The following is a 16,734-nucleotide window of genomic DNA, read 5'->3' on the forward strand; positions in this document are numbered from 1 at the left end:
ATTAATTGTTCATGAAATGAGGCAGAGCATGTGATATGGTGAGGATACCGGCTGCAGTAAGACATGCAACACCTAATCAAGTACAGGGCTAAAGCAATGTCATTGGGTGATAACTGGTCCAGCAGAAAGTCCTCTGAGACCAAGTTTCACAATTTTTGGAACAATATTGAACTGGTAAAATAAGTTTGTATCAATGTAGTGCTGCATTTAATGACAAGTTGTTTCTTCAAAGGCTACCGATTCTGGCACACCATCGCAATCTGCAAGCTTAGTTCTAAACATCACTGTAGAAGACATGAATGACAACCCACCAGTGTTCCCCCAGATATCATACTCTGTGACCGTAAAAGAGAATGAGCCTCCCCATGTGGTATGTGGCAATAAGAATAAATAGGCTGTTCTGCAGTTGTTTTCTTTATGTAGACTTGGAAGTGGTAGTGATCTATGATAGCTGTGCATTGGTGAACATATTTTTTTACTTGGTGGAGCCTATAAAATCACACAGCATGTTTGTTTTATATGACAGTGGAGTACCTATCCTGCTGACTCTTCCTAAAGCTCTCTTTGTGCTGCTCCCCCTTTCCCTCCTGTCCCCAGCAGTGATGCCACACTGCATGGATCTAGTTTTCAGAGGACCTATGGGCAACATGTTTTAAAGATGCTGTAGGTGTTGTGCATACATCCAGCATCCCCCTGTTCTCAAGGTTTTCTGTCTTCTCCCAGTATATTCATTTCTGGCTCCATATCTGCCTTGCAGATGTGAACTAATGGCTTAGAGGAATCAAGGGAAGGCTGTTACCAGCCCTGCTATATGGCTATGTCAGTATTCTAGCAATGCCATTAATGGCCATATGAGTAACTCAGTAAACACTATATAGTTAAATACCAGTCTTGTGTGTATGTTCTGCCACTCTCTTCATTCTGCTCTAAACCTGGTGGGTTTTGGTTTTGGTTCTTTTTTTCTCATTTAGATTTTGAGTGCAGCAGCCACAGATGAAGACATAGGGTACAATGCCATTATTCATTACACCGTAATTGGAGAGACTTCTTCATTTCATGTTGGAGAACTTTCTGGAAATATTACAGCTCTTCAACCTCTGGACTATGAAAGTCGTTCCCAGTATACATTTATTCTGAAAGCTTTCAATCCTGGACAGCCAGATCTCCAGGACACAGCAAACATTACAGGTAGCTCTAGTTTACCACAGAAAATTTACCTTTGTTTCCCTTAGGGAATATTTCAGCATGTGTAATTATGAAGCATAAAGATAGCCTTCAGTAGTAATACAGTCTGCTAAAGTAAATGATCAGAAATGATGATGTGACCTTTTTACTATAGCCAGATGAAATTTCTCTCAAAAAATATTTGGCTTGTCAAAAATTAAGATTTTTCACACAAACTGACATTTACTTACTTCAATGTATTCACAAATTTTTCTATGGCGTTTTTTGAGTACCTATTGATGTTTTGATTGAAAACGTTTCCAAAAACATAATTCAGTTCTTTTTCTGCTTGTTTACAGAAAACCTGCTTCTAGGGTGGTAAAAAAAAAAAAAAAAAGTTTGACAATGATTTTCAGTGTTGTTAAAATAACAGTAGTTGATTGCCATTGTTTTTTTCCTTAAAAAAAAACAACAAAAAAAAACAAAAAAACTTTTTCCCCAACACAACATAAAAGATTTCTGTGAAACTGGTATCCTAGTTTTTGGTCAGCCCTACTTTTGATCAGCATGACTGGAAGTATTGGTTTATTTATTACTTCTTGTTCTGTGTTATTTATGTTGCTGTACAGCCAGCTTCACTAATTGTGGACCATGACCCTATTGTGCCAGGTCATGTACAAATATAAAACTAAGCAATCCTGTCTCACAATGCTTGCAATTTAAGCCAAAGACTAGAGATACTAGATGAACATGGACACAGAAGGGAGTCCAACGAAACAGTAAGATGACATTATTCATGACACATAGTAGCAACAGCATGCAAGCCAAAAGTGCAGCCATTGTGGGAAACCATTGCTTGAGCAGTAAATAATTTAATCCACAAAGGCAAGCATTTTGAAGTACAGAAAACAAGGTTGCCATCTGTTTAAATTGAAAGAGCTCCAACTCCATTCAGAGGAACTGTGCTGGTTTATATTAGCTGAAGAAATAGCTTGTAACCGTTTAGGTGAAACATGTTTACACTCAGACCTTCTTTTCTTAGTTACTGTGGAAGATGTTAATGAAGAAGGACCCATATTTGACAAACCCTCATATTACCAGATCCTTCTAGACAATTCTACAGCTGGCACACTGGTAGTAGATATCAATGCGAGAGATGAAAGCAAGGGTTATGATGAAGGCATTTTCTACAATATTTCAGGTATGTTAGAAAAAAATCTTATGGCCATTTATTACTGGGGTACTTGCATACTGCTAAACTAAGCTGCATGACACAAGAATGAGAGATAATGGTCATAAATTGAAATGGCATGTTCTGACTGGATATAAGGGGGGAAAAATTCCTCTGCGAGGATAACCAAGTACTGGGACAGGTTGCCCAGAGAGGCTGTCCTTGGAGGTTTTCAGCACTTGATGGATGAAAGCCTTGAGCAACCTGCTCTGAATTCATTCGTGACCCTGCTTTGAGCCAAGAGGTTGGACTAGAGGCCTCACAAGAGCCATTCCAGCACAAACAATTGAGTGATGCAGACGCAGAATTGAGAGAGGCCAGGTGTCTTGCTCCAAATCATATATACAGATTAGGTTTTCAACCCATGTCTCTTAAATCCTGGGCATATAATTCAGTTGCTTGTCTCTGCTGGCTCCACTGAACATCTCCAACACTTGTTTTTCTGTCTTCAGGTGGAAACTCAGAAGGCCTCTTTAGTCTTTCCCGTACCACAGGAGTACTCATGTTAACAAGAGACTTATCCAAACAGACTGTTCCCCTGTATTACTCCTTGATGGTCACTGCTACAGATTCGGGTCTGCCCCCTCTTTCAACTTCTGTAAAGGTACTAGAATTTTTACCTTAGTGGCTACTTGCACAGTTTATTCCCCAGATTGTTTTATTCTAAACTGAGTGTAACTACACCAGGAAATGGGTATCAGTGAGGCAAAACTATGCAAAACAGGAATCAGAATGCCAGAGTCCCACTTCTGTTTCAGGAACAAGATATGAGATGGTAACAGTTACAAAGTTATGCCTCTACAGCAATTGCTGGCACACCACCTGTCATTGTTTTGATCATTCCATTTCAGAAAAGAAAGACAGAAGCTCTAGACTGTGAGGGAGGAAGATTAGAGGAGTGGAGGCTTCTGTGCAAGGTCAAAAAGTGAGACGATTGGAGGGGATGTAATGGAAGTATGTGATAGAATAAACAGGAGACAGCAAATAAGGTGTTCCTGTTTATTTTCCTATAATATAAGAAAAAAATTCTAAATTGAAGACTGAGAAATGTAAATATGATAAAAGAAATATTTTTTCACACAGTGCTTATTACTGGCTGGTAATCTTTTGCCACTAAATATCACAGCTTAGCAGAATTTAAAAAAAAGGTCTAGAAATGTATGTGGATAAAGACATGTAGAAAATTATATTCAACAGAACCTTAAAATCTAGACTTATGAGCCATCGTTCTTCAGAGCATTGGACAGCAGCTGTCTGGCATCATTTAGAAATGAATTATCTTTATTTATGTGAAACAGTAGGCATTATTTATTTACTGCTTGTCACCTTTTTTCATACATAAAGTCAGTTATAATGTTTTTAAAATACTGTACTTAAAAGCTGCTGCTCTGGTCAGACATTCTGCAGTGGAAGAATTTGTTGCAAATACAGATCAGTACCTCTCTCTGAGAGCTGTTTAGCTAGACAAGTAATTTGAAATGTGCTGTATGCAATGAACTGGAATCCCTCTCTATATTTAGGAAAGCATACAGGTGAACGTAAACTGATGAGGTTGCTTGCATTTTTCACTAACCTTTGCTGCCTTCTAGGCACTAATGTGTCAAACTCAGCATGCAGCAGTCATAGGCTTTTTCTTACTGACAATGTTCTGGACTTCTGCTGTTGCATACCTCAATAGAGAACTCTGCTAAACCTGAAAATTAACCCCTGTGGTCATGTCCTTTTCTCTGCAGGTGTCAGTAACAATAGCTCCCATCAACATTTCATTCCCGGTGTTCTCTGAGGCAGTCTATCAGCCTGCCCCTCTGAGCGAGAAGACGCTGCCAGATACGTTTGTTGTACAGATCAGTGTGTTGTATAAGCTCCCTGTGATATACAGTATTGTATCTGGAGATGGAAAGGGTAAGCTCTTTATGTGAAATAACAAGGAAGTGGGTGTGTTAAACAACTAGCGCTGCAGAGCACTTAGCTTTTAGATTGTTTCTTCTCTCTGTCCTTTTGCTCTTATCTCAGTTCTACAGCCATTAATACTGGATGTGTATTAACCAGATGTACAAATTTGATATGGATCAGGCGTGGGCACATGGTTGAATTTCTGTCAGATTAGCTACAGCCACATGATACAGAGCTGACTGCACCAGCTGTATGCTTTTTTATGTCTGCTGCAAGAAGATCAGGTGATACCTAGTCAGGCATAAAGTTACAGTGACTAGAGAAATAATACATAATGCAGCATAAAGACTGCTGGTAGAAAAACTAACTCAGCGACATTTTCTTAACAAATGTGAATGCGTAGAGTAAGTTTACATGGGATCAAGTGGATTGGTGCTTTGTCACATGTCTTTTTTTACTAAACATAGAGCTGATTTTATTGAATAATCAAACATAGCCATTTTGTATTTCTTTTTTTGTAAAGTGTTTTGTATGAAGTTGTGGTCTCCTTGATGTTATTTGCAGAATTCCTCATCTTCAGTAAGAACAGGACTTACAATAAAATAATTTCTGATTGAAATGGGGACAAATAATCTCTGACAGTTTCAGAGGAAGGTGAAGACCTTCTGACTGAAGAGTGGTGGAGTGAACTTCTCCCCTTTGGTTCCTGTCTGACCTTCTGAATTATTTGGTTTTGTTAATTACAGCCCTGGATATATCTGACATTCTTGTAAATCCATGTTGAATTTTATTTTGTTCTTTGAAGAACACTGTAACAAATGATATTTGTATACATATGTATAGTTTGCATTGAAGGGTTTATATCTTCAGTTTTAACTAAAAATCATAAACAGAATAATTTCTGGGTTTTTTTTAAACAGGGTATTTCATTATCAATTCATCCACTGGTATCGTAAGAACAAGGAAGAATTTGGAATGGGAAGATTTTCCAGTCATTTTCAATGTGCGAGCAACAGATTCATCTATTGCTAGCATATTTAATGAAGTTTCTGTGATTGTGGAAGTTACTGATGAAAATGATTTCCCTCCGGTTTTCCCATCCTCTCTACTAGAAGAAAGATTGGAAGAGGTAAGAAAATGTCATCCAAACTGAATGACAAAAATAAATCCTCAAAATAATAATAATAATAATAAAACCCTTTTGGGGGGTAACAAGGAAAGAAGTAAATGTTCTGGAACTGGACAGGCTTGCCGTTCTGCTCTGCCATATGATGTTTTAAGGTTTATTTTAAGCTGAAAATCCCAATACACAAAGAGAATGGTCTAGAAGTGTGGACATATTGAAGGAAAAGTGAATCTTCTGCTAATAAGGGGCTCCATGAAGGAAAAACAGCCACTCAATTTTGCGTATTTGTACACAGAGAATATTCACGTGCATTCAAAATCTAGTGGATGTGCTGGGCACCTCACAGACTCTAACTCAGCCTTTTGTAAGGGAGCTTCATAGGGAAAAGTAGCAGGCAAAAGTCTTTAATTTAGCAACATTTCTCCTCTTGGCCAGGTACAATCTGTTGTGATTCTTCCTGACACAAAGTAATCAGTGGCAGAAAGCAAGCCAGATTTCAGTCTGTGGCTGTTATATTATGATAGCCTACAAAAAAAGCCACAGCATTTAGTTATGCAAAAGCATCTAGCTCAACATTTCACTCTTTAATTTTCAAACAATACTTTTCACACTTTAATCTGCAAGCTACTTTTTTAAAAAGCAGCAGAGTGATCATGTTTATATTTCATATAGTGCATACCTTGCCTTTGAGATTCCCAGCTGATTCACACACATTCTCTTTAACAGCCACAACTGATTTAAAATCTAGTCCATTTCTAACACTGAGCTAAATATAGGTTCAATTATTACACCTATTTTTAATGTTTCCAGTTAGTTTAATGGAGAAGAGTTAGAATCACATTTCCCAACCTTAAAAATTGATTTCGATGTGAAATATTTACACAGTAGGAATTGCTGGATGCCCTGTTGGATCAAATAACTTCAGATCAGGTCTCAAATGGCCATCAAGTGAAACGCTGATATTTACTGTCAATCTTGATGCAAATAACATTCTTAAAAAGGAAGAAACATATTATTTATTTTGAAAAGAGTAATTACTAGCCAAATAGTGTTCAGAAAGAAACATGATTTTGAAGTTGAGAACATCCATTGAGCTCCATAGGAGTAGAGGCTGTTAAACATGAATAATTCCTCAACAGCAAGTCAGATGCTGTTTGAACAGCATTCGGCCTGTTTGAAATCACGGTGATTTTTCTTCCTGAAGCTTGATGCTGGGAGGGGGGAAATAGTTCTTTTCTGTAAATTAGAGAAAACAAGAGATTCTCTTACTGTGCTGAATGAGTTGTATAATTTTGATTTTAAAATGCCTATACTATTGTAAGTGTGTGCAGTATCTGTTACTTCCCCTCTTTCACATAATTTAAGAAATTCCAGCTAACCAGTCTCTGACAGCCTAAATCTGTTCTTCATCCACAGAATTTACCCGCTACTCAGATCGTCCAGCTGAAAGCTCAGGATAGTGATACAGGTAGTAATGGTCTCCTAACATATGGCATTCTTAGTGGAGACAGACTAAAATTCAGGATGGATGAAGCAACTGGAATTCTTTATTCCACTATCTCCTTTGATTATGAAGAACCACCTACGGAGTATCAGGTTTGCTTTAGATTTCTTAAGTCTTCGTTATTCAGAACTCTTTATCTTTCCCTTGGATAACAGGTGACACTTTTGCTTTTGTTTAGCTTGATATTGCTTGAACATTTTATGCATTGTTTTTGAATGTGAGCATCTCAAGATGTGATGCATTATTAAAGCAAGATACTGCCTCTAGACTATAATGAAATTCAAGCAAGGCTCATTGTTCACCTGTCCTACAAACTCTCAAACGCTTCAGCACATGAATAACTAACTTCACAATGACAGCTCATGTATTCAGCACTGTCTGTTTGCTTGAATCGGTACTGGACTGAGATCCTGCAGATGCGATTCTTGGTTAATCTTCTTTATTATTGCTGCCACTGCTGGATATATTTTATGATCTTATTTTGTCTCAAGCAAAAATATTGGTGAATTTTTTGGTTCTATATAGAAAGACTTTTTTTATTGACCAAATAGTCCTTAAGTTTTCAATAATCGTTTTGAGGTGAATTCAGGATTTGACTTTACATTTCTAAGAATACTCCAAAGTTTAAAATTCACCAAGATTTTTTTAATCCTTCTGCAAGTACCTTTTTGTATGATTTCTCATTACCAATAATTGTGTAACTTACAGGTTGTGATATATGCTGAAGATGGTGGAATCCCTGAGAAGAAAAGAGGTTACTGCACAGTTGTCGTAAAGATCATTGATGTTAATGACTGGCCACCTGTCTTTGACCCAGTGACTGAATTCAGTGTAAATGAAAATGTGCCTGTGGGATTCATAGTTGGAAAAATCACAGCAACGGACAGAGACACAGGAGATAATGCCTTTGTTCTATATAGCCTTACAGGTAACAAAGAATTCTCTCACTGCGCTGGAACAAGCGTCACTTTGTTGTTTATACTGTTATGAGCATAAATAGCATTATGTGCATTATCTCCTAACCCCTTTCCACATAAGCCAAGAAGGTTCACTTTCACCTGGTTTGGTATTTTACTAATTTATGCTTATACAGCTTTCAAACTGATTGAGTCAGAACTTCTTTTGCAGAAACTACAAATTGTTGTGCTTTTAATCATACTCTTAATTCTGTTAAAAATGAGCTTTTAAAAAAATCTTTAGCTACTTGACTACTGTAGCTGAATTCAGCAGGAGTAATTTTAATGCAAAAAAATGCCCACAGCTTTCCTGAATGAGGAATAACGGTCTAGGGCCTAATTCATCCCTGCCTTGTAGAACCCATTGTGCCTGCACCAGGTATTAAATGCTGTGAAATGAAGCCTCTCAGCCTGTGGACTGTGAGCATTTCACAGCTACTAGGAGCAGATGTAAATGGTTATCACAAGTGTGTCAGGGACCCAATTCACTACTGAGAGCTGCCTGGAGAGCTGTCTTCTTCACCCTTGTGCTGGACACCTTTACCTCTGCAGCAGAAGTGCCACAACAGAGAGCAGGTCACCTGCTCTGCTACCTTAGATCTCTGCCCAGGCTATTAATATAAAGTGCCTTCAATTTCATTTTAGATTAGTGTGCCAGCTTGTGAACGGCAGTGACTGAGAGCTCTGATTCGTGCTTCCTGTCACATTTAACTGTGGTAGCTGATGGCATTACAGTTGAGAAGAGCATCCCTTTTGCCACTGCCCTAAATCTGACAGAGATGGAGATTAGACCCCTCTGGACTAAAGCCTGCAAGAGTTGAAATAGTTGTTTTTGTTGTATGGACCATCAAGAGCGATGTGTATACACTTTATATGTTTTCAGAGTCTTTTATTTCCAACATGAATACAGGCATTGAGGTGGCTTTGGACAAGGGTGGCCAAACCCAGTAAAAGTCACTGTGAGGTCTTTTGGCACTCAAACTGATTTTTCTTTATCTGTGTGCCATGCAGTCCACCTTCATTAGAGACAGAATAAATTTAGTGCCATCTCCTCTTAGAGATCGTGGCAGAAGCACTGTCTTGTTACAGTGCTTCACAACTGTTGCAACCAGCAAACATGAGGCTGAACATACAGAAGGTCAGAGGACTGTAAAAGTGCCTGGGGACGCCCCTAGTCTGTAAGAGTTGCACAGGCTTGGAGGAACTTGCTTCCAGAGATCCACCCCAGAACTCCAACGTGCTGTCCATCATCATCTGTGTGCCTCAAGCGCTATTACTTTTTGAGTGTGACAGATGTATCTGCAAAACTTGTTAACCCATTCTGTTGGCTCACATTTCAAATGCTCATTCACTCAAAATATATTCTGGTTTTCTTCTACGTTATCTATATGATATTTTAAAAATTCTTTTAATGAGCTCAAGATACGAGTAAACATATAATTTAAGAGTGTAGTTAATTATGTGCTTCTAAGATGTATTAATTGATAATGCATCTTTAAATGTACCTCAGGTGGTGGAGGGAATATATTTGAAATTGATGAAATACACGGCAACATTAAGATAAAGAACTCTCCAGACTATGAAACCATGAATAAATACAACCTTACAGTGAATGCAATCAACGATAAATCTGCCCCCTTCCATCAGGTAAAAGACCATTATTGTAATGAACAGTGACTCTTCTATTCAGAGTGGATTTTGAACTAGTGGGAGGGAGATCTATCAAAGACATTTATTGTGCTGAATAAGGTATTCACCTAATCATGTTTAGGGTCAGACTTTTGCGACCTTTGCCCCTGAGTAGTATTTATACTCCATAATTAGTTGAAATACTTCAAAATCATGCAACCCTGAATCGTTTGCAGACTAACCTGGGCTGGGGAACTGGAATTCTTGCCTGCTGCTATTAGTACTGTAAGTGCCATGATAATTTTTCATGAGAGAAAAAGTAATTTTCAGCAAATTGTTCTAGTTCTTCTGTATTTCTTTTATTTGAAAACATTACACGCTTATTTAACAGAACTAGAACACTTGTGGTTCCCTTAACTGCATCTAGCAGCAGCAGTTGTATGTGTTGGCCTCCTGAACACATCCTTCAGACACCTTTCAAGAAGTAGAATCCTACTGCAACATTGAATTTCTGCCTCTCATATTAAAATCCTGTAGTGACCTCTGTTGAGTTCACAAAATTAAACCTTACACAATGTTTTACTACAGCATTTCAAAGTCTAATTTATACTTTTTGTTGCATATGCAAATAACAAAAAAAATATCGCTAAACAAGACATTCTAAATATTCTAAAATGCATTAAACCATTTTGTTTTCTAGGCAACTACTCATGTCACTGTTCTAGTGATTGATGTGAATGATAATGCTCCAGTATTTGCTCAGGATTCCTATTCCGCTTCTATAAACATGATTAATCCTGTAGGGGCTCCTGTCATAACTGTGAGCGCTACTGACAAAGATCAGGTAACTACTCCTGTTTTATTTTGACACTGCTTTAAGCTGCAGCCCAAATATATTTTTCTCCGTTCTCTAGGCATGAAATACCAAATGTAGCAGAAAGTGAATTATGATTGACTAACAGCACTGGGAATTGGAAATTAGGACTTTTGATGTTTCTGCCTTGACACTGATGTACTCCCTGTCTTTGGGCATGTTTCTTCAGCTATATTTGCCTTAATTTCCCCCCTTATTATATGGACTCATACCGGTCTTTCAGAAGCATACAAGGACTGAAGCAATTTAGTGTCTGTGAAGTTATTTGAACTTCTGAAGTAGAAGAATCTGTAAAAGCTAAACATCATATAGCTGGCTTGAACATGGAAGTGTCTGCTTACCAAACACCTCTGAAGCATGGTACCCCAGCTAATTCTCTCTGTCCCCATTTTTTAAAGTGATTTTGTTTGATATATCTGTACTGCACCCATCAAGTAGTATCCAGGCACTGGCAGAGATATCCAGTAGTCAACCAGATCACCATGACAACATCACTACTAATTATATCATTTAAAAGATGAAACATCTAGAAGTGACAACAAAATAGGTGTAGCAGGTGCCTTCCTATTTCTTCACACATAATTTTTGTTAAAATAGCTGCAGCTGTGGTATATTGCTGCAAATAATCTAACGGCCCCTTTTTTAAATCATCCTTCTCAATGATTTTACATAAAAAATGAAATTGCTTGTGAAAGTTGCTGGACTCTTTGAGATCTGCATTAAGACCCTAATGAAACTCATCCTTCAGATAACAAGTCTGGTCCTGTGCTGTGCAGAGTGGCGCTCATCCTCCCTGTGACACGCTTTCAGGATTCTGGAGCAGAGTCCAGCACTGAAATTACTAGACTTTGTCTCTATTCCTCCCTGTTCCTGAAATAATTATAAATCCACAGATTACTTAGTGACAACAGATGTTCATAGTAGGGTTTGATCCTGCTGCTGCAAAGCCATGGAAGAACAGAATACAATGCTTTTCAGAAATACAGAGCAAAGTGCAAAAGAGCAAACCCTAAGGGTTTGTCAAAATGGCTTCTCTCAGGGAAGTGAAATGATGTGCATAGAGTAAAATGTGTCCAACTCTCCTGTGGCAGGCAGGAATAGGTCTTACCCTCATAGCATTGGGGAGGCTGTGCTTCTCCTCAAGGTGTGAAAAGGATCCAAGGGACTTTGGCTTATTGTCATTGACATCACACCTTTAGATGACTTCTTCACTACTCTGACTGGCCCCCTCTACAGGTGTCCTTAACTTATTTTCATTAGCGATGTTTTTTCTCACATTTTTACTGTGTAACTGGCCAACTGCTTGTGAATCTTTTTCTGCTTTGTGTTTTTATGGGCGCCCATCCTACCATAGCTAACCCCAAGTTTTCATTCTCAAAAGAAATTCACCATTCTCAAGAAAAATTCACTAGAGACATTTAGACGTTGTCCAATCTCTTGTTTTCAGTGTTTATCCTACCCCTCAAAACATACTCCCGGTGCATGTAGTTTTCTTTAGCATTGCTATGGGAATTTTTTTTGATCTTGGAACATCAAAATTAATTTGGAGGGGAGTGGGGGGCTCTGCCCATTGGCCCTTCCCCCTGCTGCTGCTCTTGTGTTACAGCTTAAGCACAAAGTAGCTCTGAGCCTAGTTCTCTCTAGTTATTTAAAATGCCTCTGGCATTCTGTCCATTTAAGCATGGAAATACTGAGATGCCAGTGAGTCTGTACTATGGGACTTGGAGCACTGAAATAATATGGTCCTGCAAGCAATAGTTAACATGAAGTTGTGTTCCTTTCATGGCAGGGGCAAAATGGCCTTATTGAGTACTACATCCTCCCTGATCAAAACTTCAGCCCATTCTTCCTGATAGAAGATACGAGTGAGGGGAAAATAATTACAACTGGAAACCTGTCTAGATCTGGAGAGATCCATTTAACAGTGATGGCTAAGGACAAAGGCTCTCCATCTTTAAATGACACTGCTATGATTACTCTTAATGTGTTTGACAACCGTCCATTTGTTCCTTGGTTTAATGAGACCGAAATCAGGTGAGGCTTTCATATTAAGTTACATAGCTGGTACATACTCTCCAGGTAGTGGAAAACACAGTGAAAGTTGAAGCTAATTTTCATATTCTTCTATGGAGAACAAAGGACATCCATTTTTTATAAACAAAATGTCCAAGAAATTCTGCTATGCCAGTGGTTCTGTGAATGTGATGTGAGGCATTGCCTTTTATTTCTTTATCACGCACTTGTATAAGCCAGACTCTTTGTCCCTTTCCTCTTGCGTACTAATAAAACATTCTTCCCTAGCCTTTACTCAAGGATAAACAAATGTCTGGCTAGAAAAGTGGGGCTTGCACTGCGCTCTTGAAAATTAGTGAGCTCTAGCAAACAACTAGAGTGGAGGGGGCAGGATTTTCCATAGAGAACTCGCTCTTAAAGAGTTAAATTTCAAAGCTTGCCAGTGCAACAACTGCTGGGAAATTTAACATTATGATTTACCATTTATTTTTTATATTAGCATTTCCGTTTTGGAAAACACAGGAGTGGATTATTTCATTTACGCTATTACTGTGGTTGAAACTTTAGGAAAACCGATTGATTATACAGTTGTATCTGGCAATGAAAAAGGTGAGTACTATTTCCCTTGTGAGTTAAAATAGCTAAGATAACAGAATAACCTGTCCTTTGTGGGGCAGATGTTGCTGTATGTAAATGAGGAGGTAAAGGATAAAAATTTGTGTCATTTTTTTAAAAAAAGAAAGTACACAAAGAATTTCTTTCAGAGCTCTTCACCATGGACTTTGTTAATCTTCTTTGTCTAAAGAGGGGGGTGGTAACTTGCTAGAAAACGGGTTCCTGTAGTCTTACATTAGGATAATTTGCAGGCTGAGGGAGCCAAAATAGAAGTTGTTGTTAGCAAGCAACTTCCTCCCTGCCCATCACTTTTAGTCTATCATTTCCTTACACTTGCACCTATGTTAGGGCATCTGCTCTCCTTCAGCTTTTGCAGCTCTACTGTGACTCCATTTGGTGCACAAAAAAGGAAATAATTAGAAACTGAGAGGAAAACTTGGAAATGGGTGAAAAAGGAGTTGTGCAACAAGAAGCTGCAATTCTGTTTTCCAAGCAGGTTGCTTCTTTACATGTTTAAGGCCTGTTTGGTCTGGGATAGGACCCCAGCTGTGATGCCTTTGCTGCTCAGCCAGTGGAAGTGTTGCATTTCACGTTCTTAAGAGCAGAGGACCCATGGAAGCATCCTAAGAGCAACTAAGACACAAGAGGTAGGAGGGATACAAGTGAAGTGGTAGCTATAACAATGAAGGTGCATGTTTTCCCTTTCAGGTCATTTTAGACTGGATCCAAAAAGTGGTCAGCTGAGAACAGCAATTAATTTGAACTATGAGGAAGTTTCTCAGTATGTGATTTTAATTGAAGCAAACGAAAATCTCTCACCTGCTGCAGAAGTCCAGCGTTCAGGTAACTTTTTGCTTTGAAGGATATTCCAACTTAAATCAGGGGCAATGAACACATCTTCTGTATTTGCAACCCAATATAGGGGTTATATAGACTGAAAAGTCTGATGTGAAAGATGAAAAGCTGAAGGTCAAAGTTGTGCAGAGAAAAGCCAGCAGCCTTCCTCCAAGGGTGCAAACACTTACAGGGCCCTACCGTGGCCTCAGAAAAGAATATAATAGCTGGGCATTGGACTCCTCACCAGGAGCTGGAGGAACCTGCCTATCCCTTGCCTGGTATAGCACAGCCACCTGGAGAGGGCTGACAGAAGAGCAGTGCTTTTGCCTTGAACTGCCTGCTCTTGCTGAAGCCCCAGGGAGGAGTGAGATAGAGCTCCTCTGGGCACATCCCTGCTGCATTCCGTTTCCTCTCCCTCTTCCTCACATGCAGCAGAGATACTGCTGCAAAGCCACAGCGTGACCCAGCCTTTGAAAGTTGTGCTTTGCTGGTGTTTGTTGTTGAAGTTAACTTGTGTTTGTTTAATAGGCCTCTTTGCTCAAAATGTGGCAATGCTGACGATCTCAGTGCAGGATGTAAATGAAGAGCCAGCATTTTTGAATAATGCCTACTCTGCTCGGATACCGAACTCTGTGCCGTACAAGTACCCGGTTATTACAGTTCAGGTAGAGCATCTTTCAGTACTCTTCATGAGGACAGAAATCTTTTGAAAGATTTGGATTTCTTCCACAGTTAAACTGGGTTAAAGGAGCTGTTAAATCTTCTCTTGAAAGCTTGAGACAGATGCTGCCCATCACCCAGGTTTAACATAATGCTGGTGAAGGATGGGGTGTTTAGGGGACTGGTCCACACCTGTCCTACCAGTGGGTCTGTCAGAAGAGCTATACAGCCTGTTCTGACTCATGCTGTTGTTATGGATTACATACTGCACAGACTACTGTTCTCCCTTTGGCACTGTTAACCGCTTTGTTATCTATCAGACCCCAAAGGGAAATGAATTACAAAATGGAGCAGTTCTCATCTTTTTCTAAGTCTGGTGTTATCCCTCAGTTCTAGCCTGCTCCTTTTATGCTTGCAGCTGTAGAATCCTCCAGGCTTTATGGTAAATGTATTTCCCCTTTTATACCCTTGGTCTGATTCTGATAGTTTGTACCCCACTTTGTTTAGCACAAAGAGAAAAATGTGACGGCACTATCCTAGAATACTTGTGTCTTACAAATAGAAACTGCAGAGTTTTACGATTGAAGAGTAATGACTGAAGATCCACAAGCTGAGTTTCACAAATCACCTTTTTTAAACCCAGGCCACAGATCCAGATTCAGGAGACAATGGACTTCTGCTGTACAGCTTAGTGAATAATCAAATGAATGAATTTGACATCAATGAAAATACAGGGCAGATTTTTACCGTTTCTGTAGCAGGAAAGGCTGGAACATTTTATCTGGAAGTCCAAGCTGCAGACCAAGGCACAAGAAGACACACAGCCCGGACAACAGTCAATGTAAGGACGATTGCTATTTATAGTCCTGATTGGCTTCCATGTCAAAACTCTGTATACAAGAAGGGCTAGGTTTGGTAATGACAAAAAAATTACTTAACACCATGCAGTGAGACTGTCCGATACACCAGTATTTACTATGTACTTTCAGGCCAGAATTACAAGGTTGCCATTTCCATTGACATATAAAAACATATTGGCATGAAGACTGACTTTTAGAGGACAATTACTTTATATCAGAGGTTTTGGGGGGGGGGGTTGTTTTGTTTAGTTTTTTTTGAAAGTCAGTCTATGAGAGGTACAAATGCTTTGGAAAACCTTACATGTGATTTCTTTCTTTATTAGGTAACCATTGATTCCAGTTCCACTAACAACATTGTGGTGGTGGTACTTAATCAGAAGATCAATGTTGTTGAAAGAAACATTGCTGAAGTAAAAAGGTATTTTTGAAACTATGAAGCTTATTCTGATATAATACCTAATGACAAATGTAGAGTCCCTTTGAGACAGGGGTCTGACAGCCTACAGGGGAGGTGATACAGCCGGTGCCCATGAAAAGCTAGGCCTTCAACATGATGTACTTCAGAATAATTTGAGGGAATTCACAGGAATTCACCAGTTTTTACCTAGTAAGGCTTTGGCCTGAGCTGACAAATGTCAAAGAGGTCATTGGACTAGACAATTTTGAGAGGTCTCTTCCCACCTCAATGTTTCTGTGACTTTTAACAGCCTAGGACAAAGTTTTTCATGGATAGTAGGCCCAAGATACAAACACAGAGACAGACAGGATAGAAGCCACAAAGCAAACCCACCTTTGCTCCAGCTGAAAAATGCCCCTTGTGGCACGGCAGCAGAGCTTCTCAAGGAGGTCTCAGCCCTACGGTGCTAGGGGATTAGCTAGTGATGTGTGGATGACCACACTACGGTTAAAAACCTATTTTGGCCTTTTTGGCATGTTAATGAAGACACAAGATTTTTTGTTTGATTATACATAAACACATATTTACATTGGAAATATTGAGTCATGTGCTTTTGAGGGGAAATCACTTTGAAGGCTGGAAAAATGAGTTTGTGATGTTGACACTATTATGGCACCAGTTTCTTGTTCATAAAAATTAAATGGAAACCCTAGAGCTGCTCTGTTGCTTTCTTCGAAGCAACTGGTACTGGCGGCTATCAGAATGATGGATTAACTGGGCCAATGGTCTGCTCCAGTGTGAAAATCTCTCTGTGAAAAAGGAGGAGAAAATAATGAGGATTATGAGACTGAATTTCCCTCCTCCCCACCTTTACTGTTTATAATACTCTAGAGATATCACTGCCTGTATTTATAAAAAATAACGTCAAGTATGAAATGAGCCATATGTCACTATGCAATATTGGTTATGAAATCA

The 16,734-nt window shown here is 39.0% G+C and overlaps 1 protein-coding gene across 1 annotated transcript in view; it reads left to right on the top strand.

Annotated features, from left to right (window-relative positions):
- Nucleotides 1-16,734, top strand: part of LOC128141208 (protocadherin Fat 4-like) — a 28,091-nt gene that overhangs the window by 7,568 nt on the left and 3,789 nt on the right. Inside the window, exons 9-24 of the mRNA XM_052785817.1 lie at nt 233-370; nt 972-1,188; nt 2,207-2,365; nt 2,848-2,999; nt 4,129-4,297; nt 5,209-5,417; nt 6,831-7,010; nt 7,627-7,846; nt 9,385-9,521; nt 10,204-10,347; nt 12,167-12,411; nt 12,890-12,999; nt 13,714-13,848; nt 14,371-14,507; nt 15,146-15,343; nt 15,686-15,780. Of these exons, the coding sequence (XP_052641777.1) occupies nt 233-370; nt 972-1,188; nt 2,207-2,365; nt 2,848-2,999; nt 4,129-4,297; nt 5,209-5,417; nt 6,831-7,010; nt 7,627-7,846; nt 9,385-9,521; nt 10,204-10,347; nt 12,167-12,411; nt 12,890-12,999; nt 13,714-13,848; nt 14,371-14,507; nt 15,146-15,343; nt 15,686-15,780 (2,645 nt within the window). The remainder of the gene's footprint in view (nt 1-232; nt 371-971; nt 1,189-2,206; nt 2,366-2,847; nt 3,000-4,128; nt 4,298-5,208; nt 5,418-6,830; nt 7,011-7,626; nt 7,847-9,384; nt 9,522-10,203; nt 10,348-12,166; nt 12,412-12,889; nt 13,000-13,713; nt 13,849-14,370; nt 14,508-15,145; nt 15,344-15,685; nt 15,781-16,734) is intronic.

The sequence above is a fragment of the Harpia harpyja genome, chromosome 4 (genome assembly GCF_026419915.1).
Source record: "Harpia harpyja isolate bHarHar1 chromosome 4, bHarHar1 primary haplotype, whole genome shotgun sequence".
NCBI classification, from domain to species: domain Eukaryota; kingdom Metazoa; phylum Chordata; class Aves; order Accipitriformes; family Accipitridae; genus Harpia; species Harpia harpyja.